Below are 10,813 nucleotides of genomic sequence, written 5' to 3' on the forward strand. Positions count from 1 at the left end.
GAACTAATAATACAACGTATTGGGATAAACTAAAACACAATGTAATGATAAAACATTTATAGTGTATGTGGATGGTCAAGTTGTGAGCATATATAGTAGATGCGATAAAACATTTATAGTTTATGTGATATCTAAAATGCATTAACCCTTTAATTTGTATAAATCATTGTAAGTTTTTGATTACATCGGAAAAAAAGAAAGCAAGCGGGCAACAAGTTACGCTGATATTCCGTTGTGAATTGCAAAACCCAATCTTTTAAAAACTACATTTACTGATCTTTGAGTCATTGCATTACTATGCATGACCCGTTGAACTCGGGTAACTAACTCCACAGCTTTAGGCGCGGAAAAACCAAAAGTTTTAAAAGCGAAAGAAAGTTAAAAACACTTAATTATTTGATATACTTAAAATTTAAAAAATGTTTTTAATTCATACATAGTTTCATGTTTGTTAAAATATTATTATTTTTATGGTTCAACTAAAAGTAAAACTGACGTATTATTAAACAAGAGTTAATATACGAAAACCTAAACGCTTCATAACTCATACATACGGCTGCAAACTTATTTATTTAAGTTATTATTAACTGACGCCGTTGGTACTATAAACAATGCCAAGCGGTGTTGCTATTGGGCGTCTTACCGAGGAACGAAAAGCATGGCGGAAGAATCATCCTTATGTATATATATGCACTCTTTCTTTCTTTTTAACTAACCCTAATTCTGTTTAACTTTTGATAGTTTACTTTAATTCATTGTTTAGGGTTTTGTTGCGAAGCCGGAATCTCTGTCCGATGGCTCTGTGAACTTGATGGTTTGGCACTGTACTATCCCGGGGAAGGCTGGGGTAAGTTGCTAATTACTACACTCACTAGCCTCTTGAGTTGTTTTTTTTTTTATGAAATTTATAATTTTTATTTAATGTTCTTTTGCTATTTTTGTGATAAAAGGATGAGTTTTATTTAATTGTTTCATAAATTCTAAATAATCAAAATCATAAAAACGCGAACCTGGCTTATAAACTTCGAAATAATGAAACTGGTGTGCGACTTAGTATGTGATTATCTGTGCCCGATCTCATACATGTTTACCCGTATTGAAACATTCATAATATTAATAGTTTTGAAAAAAGAGAATATAATAATATTATTATTATTATTATTATTATTATTATTATTGAGTTTAGAAATTTGAGGAGTTGTAAAAAGAGATTAAATTGCTAAAAATGTAGTTGAGTAGTCATATTTCAAGTTTGTTTTCGAAGGAGTTTAAGATCAAGTTTCGGGTAATAAGAAACTCGATGTGTATGCTTTAACTAAGATCACAAACATGTATATTTGATACGTGTCGAATGACTTAGAACCCGAAATGAGCAACAAGTATCTGACTAAAATGAGATACTGTTTTATAATCAAGTATAAGAATGAGATTAACAAAAACTCTAGTGCAAACTATAAGTTGTCAGTCACTTGAAAGGCAATAATAATTTTCGAAACATTATAATCTTTAAGGTATCCAAGCGTTTGATTATTGTCTTTTTGTGATCTGCATGTTGTAGACTGATTGGGAGGGTGGATATTACCCTATTACCCTCAAGTTCAATGAAGATTATCCAAGCAAACCACCAGTGTGTAAATTCCCTCCTGGGTTCTTCCATCCTAATGTTTATCCATCTGGAATGGTTTGCCTGTCGATCCTCAGCAAAAGCAGCGTAAGTTCACACCATTGTTTTATTACACAAAGCCACACAAATCGTTTGTTTGTTTTCGTTAGTAAAATGCCGGTCATATGTTGTTTTTAGGACTGGAGACCAGCAATTACAGTTAAACAAATTCTTGTTGGTATCCAAGATATGTTGGACACTCCTAATCCCGCCTCTCCAGCCCAAAGCGATGCATGTTATTTATTGACCGACGTAATCATGGTATGAGTGTTCTTGTTAATAATAAAGTTATTCTGATTCGTGCTGTTTTGTGCAGGATTTGGTTGGGTACAAGCAAAGAATTCGGCAACAGGGCAAGCAATATCCACCTATGGCCTAGTTGCAATTAATAGTAGCTTGATTATATCATTGTGCAGAACCATTCTGATCCGTCTGTTTTGCCTGATTTACTATTAATAGGGTTAAAACTAATATTTATGGCATCGAATGTTGGTAATTCAACGACTTAGCTTGATTTTGTTGCCATGTACATTGATCGTTGCGTAGTTTAAGTTGTAAGTGATTAATGTAATCCAAAACTTTATTGAGGCATAATCCCAACTTGGACTACAATCCAAAGGAATTATAACTTATAAAAGATATAAACGTAAAAAAATAATAATTTAAAAGCTAGGAACTATTATTGCCAATTTGCTTAAAAGATGTTATGGCAGGGACCATACTGTTCTTTTATGCTAAGGTTTTCTTTTGTATGATAACATTTTTTTACTTCAAATGCAACAAATCATTGTTTGAAAAATGTTACCTTCTTTCCACTTTTACTTCTTTTATGGCTTAAGTTACACAAGGGTAAAACTCACCAAACACATAAATTTGTGTAAAAACTAAAAGTTTGTACTTACTACATCATGTATCTCAATCTGGTACATCAACAAGTCAAATTTTCTTTATTTCATAAGCTACCCCTTATAATATAATGATACTATATAACTACAATACTGCATCCTCTCTAATGTCTTACTGTCCAAATAATACGCAGTAATCGACTTATTATAGCAAGAAAAATTAAAAATAAAGGTTTAAACCAGCTCAGAGGAGCTTGAACCAGACTGGTTTGAAGATTCAGTCCTGAGGTAAACATCATTACAGTTAATATCATCGGGATCACTGATCGCAGGGTACGTCCCATTAAGCTGCATATCGGTGACCATTTCGCGTAACCCAGAGACCTCCTCCTTAAGCCTTGTATTCTCTTGAACCACCTGATCATGTGTCTCCAAGAAGTTATTCAGTTTCTCCATAAGCTGCTGGTTTTCATGGCGGAGCCAAACCACCTGTGACCAAAGTTCATCCAGATGTCTTTGCTTGCGCATACGCGATCTGCGTGCTGACTCGCGGTTCGATATCATCCTCCTTTGCTTTCTCTCGTTGATGAGACTTTGTTGCTGTTCTTCTGCTTCATCAGAAATTGAGTATATTGATATTGATTGCGGGTTTATTTCGTGAATTTGTGGGTCCATTTGAAGTTGGTAAAACGGGTTTGTGAGCGCGTTAACATCGAATGGAGGGTTGGCTAGATTCATGGCTAATTGTGTTGTGTTAAGATTTTGGATTGTGGGAGGTAAGTAGTGGAAGTCTGTAACCTCACTGGCTTGCATGATTACGAATATGAATGTTAATATTAATATTGATATTGATATTAATATTAATATGAATCTGGCTTGGTTGAGTTGAGGTTGTGGATGGAAATTGGAAGATGAAGGTGAACATGAGGGAGTTTTATAGTAATGTAAATGGGACCCACCTGTATAAAGTAGTGTTGGATGTCCGTATGGTATACGGGTGAAACCAATCATGTTGTCATTTGTTTCCCCTAGATTAGTAATTAAGCAGATTTGAAGAAACTGGTGGAAGAATCTGTTAAGGTAAGTTAATTGGCTGAGGATTAAGCATTCTCCACCAGTTGAATCAAAATGATAGGTTAGGAAACTAATCTATTAGGTTCACATATTAGTAGTGTTTCTCAAATAATTTGAAATCTTTTAACAAATTGGAATTTGTTGGAATTGAAATGCGTTATACGTTTGGTTATTTGAAATATAATTTTGTGTTGAGTTTGCATAATATTTTTAATGAATCGTACTTTTTCAAAGGAAGTGGAATTCGAAATGCGTTGTGGCACCGCTATTTGGTACATTTTGTTGTCGTTCATTCTGATTCCAATATCATTTCATGTAGAAAAACCTTTGAAAATTGCTTTTGATCTGATTTGGTTGTTTGGTTTATCAGTAGTAACTGATCATTAGTGAAACTGCTTAACAATAGATCTGTTTCATTATTGATGGAAGTTTAAGAGGAAATTTCCATTTTCATAGTTGTAAGCATGCAGAAGTTCTTTTAGATATGCATGCTTGATGTAGAGCTGCATGTAAAAATTTTATTTTCATAGTCGAAAGCCTTTAGAAGTTCCCTTAGATATACACGGTTGACGGAAAGTTGAATAAAGTAATAATAGATCACATAACCATATACATATAAAATGACAGCAATGAAATCCCCCCCCCCCTCCCCCGGCGGAATAAGTAACTCTAATCAACATTAACTTGGACTATCAGCAACAACTCTTGCAAGTGTGAGTTGAGATAGATGCTCGAGTATAAAATAAAAGTTGTGCCGTTAGCTTGACATAGTTTTTCACAAAAAGTTATGCCGTTTTAACAAAAACATTTTACTGGTTCATCGAGTATTACAAAAAAAAGTCTTTACTTTGTCAACGTAGGATTTTGGTACGCATTTTTAGAATCGGAAACAAATACCCGACCATTCTTGTTTTTGTTTTGAGTTATTTGATTAAAAATTGAATAAAGTATCAACGAAATACCTTACTACAAGTGTGAGTTCTCTACACAATTTAGTGATTATGTAGCCTTTTCCTGACTACAAAACCTACACGATCATCGTGGCTATGTTCTATCACTTTATCAAAAAGATCATCTTCAATATAGATGCTCGTTATCATAACCATGAGTTTTTTTTGAATGATCAACGAATCTCTTAAATGGGCTACCGGCAAATTCCATCATATCTGCATACACTCGTTTTTTGATCCGGGGAAACCCTCATCTAAGACCAACGCCCGTGAACACTCGCTCGAATGCACGACAGGGCGACGAGATAAAACTCGTTCAGTTCAAGGATTCAACTAGTGAAAACCACCTACTCGCCTAGTTTCCTATTATCACCCTGGTGCCTTTGAAACTAAATGCTAGGGGCGGGAATCGAACCGGAGTCACATGAAACACCAAGTCTCTCTTTTATCACTCGAAACACCGTCTCTTCCTTACCACTCCACTACTAAGGAATATTAAATATAATGATGGTATGATCGTATTGTATCATTATATATGGGATACGATAAATCAATCAAATATGTGTTATCAATGATCTTTTGTGTCCTCCAAGAGACACCAATTGGCCATTGGTTTTATAAAAATATATATTCGTTTTGTCTTATTTATATCCTATATTATCATTGAGTTAAGATGTGGAATAGAGGGGAAACTAGGATTTAGGGTGAAGTTTGAAGGTCTCAAGTTTGAATCAGATCTAAATCGGCTTTTATCACAGTGAGTCTTCGGGTGATAGGTTTTTCCTGGAATAGAAGATGGTGGGCTTCGGCTACCCAGTGCTATCTCGATCGCTGACATAATGAGGTCGCTTCTTACCAATGAGTTAGCCCGGATAGCCGTGATTTATTCGTTGGTCGTTAAAATTAAAAATAAGTGAGTAAATAAACATATATATATAATCTTGGAATGGTCAAGCAAGTGCATGATTGATTCAAGACGTTTTCCTTTGCCTACGTGTGGTTTACGGCTTTTGTTGTGGATAGGATTTAAAGATTAAAGCATGCTTTCATCACTCTCAGTGGTACATTTATGGAGACAGTGAGAGGTGGAGGTGGAGGTGGAGCTATAATTAATCAATGGGTGAACAAACAATTCAAGAAATCAAGATTAAAACTGATGTTTTAATTTACTGTTATATGTTGTTTTATGATTATCTATGTATGATTATTATGTATGCATGATTATCTACTTAAGAGGCTCATCCCCAATGCAGAGAAACATATAGATCCGGATGTCATGTGGCCGGACAGACGCATTTAAGATTTCATAGGAACCTGTAAGGCGCGGTAGGATTAGTACTGAAGCCTTATTGGGTCATCTAGTTTCACATAGAGGAGCTATTGGGGCCGAGCATAATTAGGTCCCAATTTTATGTTTCTTGGTGAATAAGAACATATATATCCCAATTGAAATCTTGTACAGTGATTAACAAAAGAAAACTAATACCTTAAGTTCAACATGTTGATGTAAGTTACCTTAATCGAACCATATAAATTCTCATGTTCTTGTTTATTTTACTTTTGTGTGTGTGTGTGTTTGATATTATTATTCCATTGTGTAGTTCTTCAACTCAGTACCTAACAAGGTGCAAGTATAGATGGTTAATAGAAGTAAATTACGAGCTGTCCAAAAAGAAGAAAAAAAACATGACGCTTTAATTAGCATATGAAATCTTTAGCACTATGGATGCTCTAATGGGTGCAGATATACACAAACTGCTAATGACTCACCGGTCACCGTGGGGAGGAGAGGATGAGACAGATGAGACTATTATGAAAACAAAATACTAGCTCCCATTCCGACCGAAATTCAATACTCTTTTTGGATGTGGTTTCGTTTCCAAAGTTCGAATATTTAATTTTGTCTTTTTCATTCAACTTTTGAGCAATATTTACATGATTATTGTTATATAATATGGTGGGTTCTTTTTATTTATAGTTAAAAAATGGTGTTTAGTGGTGTACTATCAGGATGTTTTAATAGATGGAGTAACTTGAAGATATCTATTAGCAACCAAATATTCACTACAAAAAAAAAAATTAATCTGAGGTAACCTTTATTTTACAAAAAAAAGCTGTATTATGTGAAGTAGCATTACACCTAATGCAACCTTTTTATCAGATAAGGCAACTGTTTCTTTTTAAATACAGTTGCATTATCTAACAAAAAGGTTGCATTAGGTCTAATGCAACTTCACCTAATGCAGCTTTTATTGTAAACTAAAGGTTGCTTCAGGCTAGTTTTTTAGTAGTGATATTCGTGAATATTGTATAAAATTAGTTATTTGTAGCCTTAATCTAAGGCAAGAATTGGTGGTATGGACCTATATATGTGATCTGTGGGTGAAATCATGTGTTTTTAGCGTTTAATATGGCGTGTTTTAGTTGTTAATATGGTTTTATGTGTTTATGTATTTGGAGCTTAAAGAACTAATTCGGAGCATGGAAGATGTTAAACACTCGAGTTATAAATGAAGGGAAGCAACCAGGGGGTCGAAACGGCTGGCGAGTATAATGGAGCATTTGGGAACAGGGCAGGCCGTAAGCTACATCCTGGCCGTAGCTTACGGCCATGGCTGGCATAAGTGGAGTCCGTAAGGTAGAGTACAAAAGGACGTAGATTACTGCTAATCACCGTAAGCTACGGCTGGGTCGCAGCTTATAGCCACTAGACGTGTGCAATAGTTTTTTTTTTCATTCCCATTCAGGAAAAGCTTTCGACCAAACAGCTAGCTCAAATATATGTCAATGAAATCGTTTATCGCCATGATATACCTCTGAGTATTATCTCCGACCGTGATGGTTTTTTTGAAATCGCTTCAAATCGCTTTGAGGATCCGTCTAGATCATAGCACCGCTTATCATCCTCAAACAGATGGTTTGTCTCAATGAATCATTCAAACCCTTGAGGATGTGCTAAGAACTTGTATGCTAAATTTTGGAGGTTATGGGATGCTCACTTTCGATTGGTTAAATTTTTGTACAATAATAGTTATCATTCGAGCATCAAAATGGCTCCATTCGAAGCACATTACGTTCGCAATTGTCGTTCTCCTGTTTGTTGGAACGAGATCGGTGAAGCCCAACTCACCGGACCTGAAATGGTACAAGATACCACCAACAAAATTTCTCAAATTCGTAATAATCTGCTCGTTGCTAGAAGTCGCCAAAAGTCTTACGCTGATAAGCAACGATTGTCACACCCCAACCTAAGGCAGAAATGTCGGAGCGTGATCCGATTGCTCACAGCTCGAAGATACTATCATAATATAAATGTGATAATATCTAATTAATTATTTTATTTTAATTATAAACACAAAATCCAAAATACAATAAACAATTTGATTGTACAAATATAAGCTCAAATAAAGGTTAGCTTGATTATATCATAAGGTCTTGTCTACATGTCCAAACTTCAATCTTCAATACAAGCAACCTGCATATGCGTATAAAATGAAGTTTTGTCAACATAAAGTTAAGTGAGAATATCACCAGTTTTGACACAACAATATAAATAAGCATGACGTGATAAGTGAGGTAAATATAATCAAACCATAAACAAGTATGTAGACCGTTGCCAAGCGAATCAGGCGTTGGTCACTAGCAGGAACACCCGTTATATGATTGATTGAATAGTAATCCTAATATACGATTGATTGAATGGTAACACAAGTAAGCAAGTAGCACGTATGTTTGATTAAATCACTCACAATAACATGTATGCATTTGTTTGAATATATATATATAGTATGAAATATGGATACGTACGCATATGTCCCCAAAACGATTAGAAAAGTTGTAAAATAGGGGAATGATAAACCCACCTTAGATTATCGACACGTGGGTATAATTAAGAATAAACGAGTCAACGAATAAGCGAGTCGTCCAATACGCGTCAAACAAGATAACCGATCAGAACTTGAGTCTATAATATAAGTAAAAACAAACTCGTGTCCGCTGGAATCAATCCAAACGGACGTTTAGAACTCAAGTTATGTTATATATAAGATTTAAGCGAGCTGGTACTGACCAGAATCCGAATAGCGAGTCAGAAGTCGTCTTTTGGTTAGTAGCCTTAAAATTTCGTTACGAGAATAAAATTCTTCTGGACCGAACGTTGAATCCAACCTGAAGTATGAGAAAACATTAAGTCAAACTAGTTGACTATTTTGTCTTTTAACGAGTTTTAAACTATTTGACCAGTCAACACCCTTCAACCACCGAAATTGATTGAAGGTTATTGTCTAGGGAATATATATGAATGATTTCTATGTTTACAACTTACCCGGAAAGTGAAAGAATCAACAGAAACGATGAGTCAAAGGTCGGTACACAAGCAAAGTCAACCGAATAAGCGTGTATCTTCAACAATAATGCAAAAACCAAAGAATTTGATGATGAACAAAGGTAGGTGACGGCTAGGGTTAGTATATTAGGGTATGAGGAAGTTTGTATTAGGAGAATTATGATGTGTTTATATAGAGATTACAAAAACGAACCATATTTGGAAGATTTACTCGTTTAAGTAACAAAATACGGTTTTAATGAAAAAACCGATATAATATCATTGAAAATTCGTTCTTGATCAGTAATATAAGAGTATGGACTTGTATTTTGGTTATAATCCTTTTCTTGGAACTTAATTTACTCGATTTATGCCAAAAATAAGCGATATCGATGCTAAAAACAAATTAGGAAACAAAATAAGCAATTTAATGAGAAAATCTAGTACAGTAACTAACAAAATTTGGCTTGGACACCAAGAAAACGAAATTGGACAATCTATAACATTTCTTGGAGTTTAAGTTTCGTTAATTTAATCGAAAATAGGAAATGATTGACAAAATTAGTCCCTATAGTTCCCGAAAATGCGATTTTTAGCCGTTTTAAGCGATTTAAAGGTTTCTAAGGATTATTTGGCATGATTGAAAGTTATGAAATTTTAAAATAGTTAAACCAAGTTAATACCAATAAATACAAGTTTTAAATAGTTCGGAAGATCCAAATTAAGTTCCCGAATCGATTTAGACTTAAACGAATACAAATACGAAAAATCCGAGATGTTACATCGATGACCCTTGGAATTCGAAGTCGACTACCTGGTACTCCTCAAGGTTTCACCTTGGAAAGGAGTAGTCCGTTTCGGTATGATACCCCGTTATGTTGGTCCGTTTAAGATCCTCGAGTGAATCAAATATGTAGCCTACCAGCTCGAGCTTCCTCAAGAACTTCAAGGCATCCATCCCGTGTTTCTTGTGTCCAACCTTCGAAAGTGTCTAGCTAACAAAAATCTTCATATTCTTCTCGACCAGGTACATATTGATAAAACAATATACTTCGTTGAGAGACCAGTAGAGATCTAATCTACCAACCCCTACAAATGTTAAGGGTATCCGGTCATTTTTGAGACATGCTGGATTTTACCGACAGTTTATAAAAAAACTTTAGTGTCATCACAATACCGTTGTGTAACTTATTATTAAAAGATGTGCCATTTGCGTTCGACCAAGATTGTTTAAATGCTTTTATCATGCTTAAGAACAAATTGGTTGAGGCTCCGATCTTGATGTCACCCGATTGGTTATTTCCATTTGAAATTATGTGTGACGCGAGTAACTATGCGGTCGGGGATTTTTTGGGAAAACGGGTGGGTAAGAAAGAAATCCATTGCCATATAGTACGCAAGCAAAACCCTTTCCGATGCTCAAATTAATTATACCACTACAGAAATGGAGTTTCTTGCGGTAGTGTATGCTTTGCATAAATTTCGATCTTATATTTGGGGAAGCAAAGTTGTTGTGTTCTCAGATCATAACGCAGTAAAGTACTTAATGGAGAAGAATGATGCAAAGCCGCGCTTGATCAGATGGATTTTGTTGCTCCAAGAGTTCGATGTGGAGATCCGTGACAAGAAGGGAAGCGAGAATGTAGTTGCGGACCACTTATGCAGATTGATTGGTCAAAAGGAAGAAGATGCTCGGGCCATCAATGAGTCTTTTCGGGACGAACAATTATTTTTTGTTTCAAATTTGCCATGGTATGCTGATATTATCAATTTTCTTGTTGCAGATACAATTTCTGAGTTTTGGGCAAAAAGAAGAAGTAACACTTCTTATCATAGGTGAAATATTATATTTGGGAAAACCCAGACCTATTCAAAGTGGGCACAGATCAAGTGATGAGGAGGTGCATACTAGAGGAGGAAGTCAGGAGTGTGTTTCACCACGCCCATTCATCAGCAT

The 10,813-nt window shown here is 35.2% G+C and overlaps 1 protein-coding gene and 1 pseudogene across 1 annotated transcript; one reads left to right on the forward strand and one right to left on the reverse strand.

Annotated features, from left to right (window-relative positions):
* The first annotated feature begins 592 nt into the window (after nt 1–592).
* LOC143538870 (SUMO-conjugating enzyme SCE1-like) lies at nt 593–1,945 on the forward strand. The gene is made up of 4 exons (XM_077032323.1): nt 593–680; nt 764–847; nt 1,559–1,711; nt 1,802–1,945. The coding sequence occupies exons 1-4, from the start codon at nt 612–614 to the stop codon at nt 1,928–1,930; spliced, it is 435 nt and encodes a 144-aa protein (XP_076888438.1). The 5' UTR covers nt 593–611; the 3' UTR covers nt 1,931–1,945.
* A 797-nt stretch (nt 1,946–2,742) lies between these two features.
* LOC143538871 (basic leucine zipper 43 pseudogene) lies at nt 2,743–3,531 on the reverse strand (annotated as a pseudogene).
* Between the last annotated feature and the right edge of the window lie 7,282 nt (nt 3,532–10,813).

The sequence above is a fragment of the Bidens hawaiensis genome, unplaced genomic scaffold (genome assembly GCF_021521415.1).
Source record: "Bidens hawaiensis isolate Kalapana, Puna unplaced genomic scaffold, B.hawaiensis_p1.1 tig00011744_1, whole genome shotgun sequence".
Classification (NCBI taxonomy): domain Eukaryota; kingdom Viridiplantae; phylum Streptophyta; class Magnoliopsida; order Asterales; family Asteraceae; genus Bidens; species Bidens hawaiensis.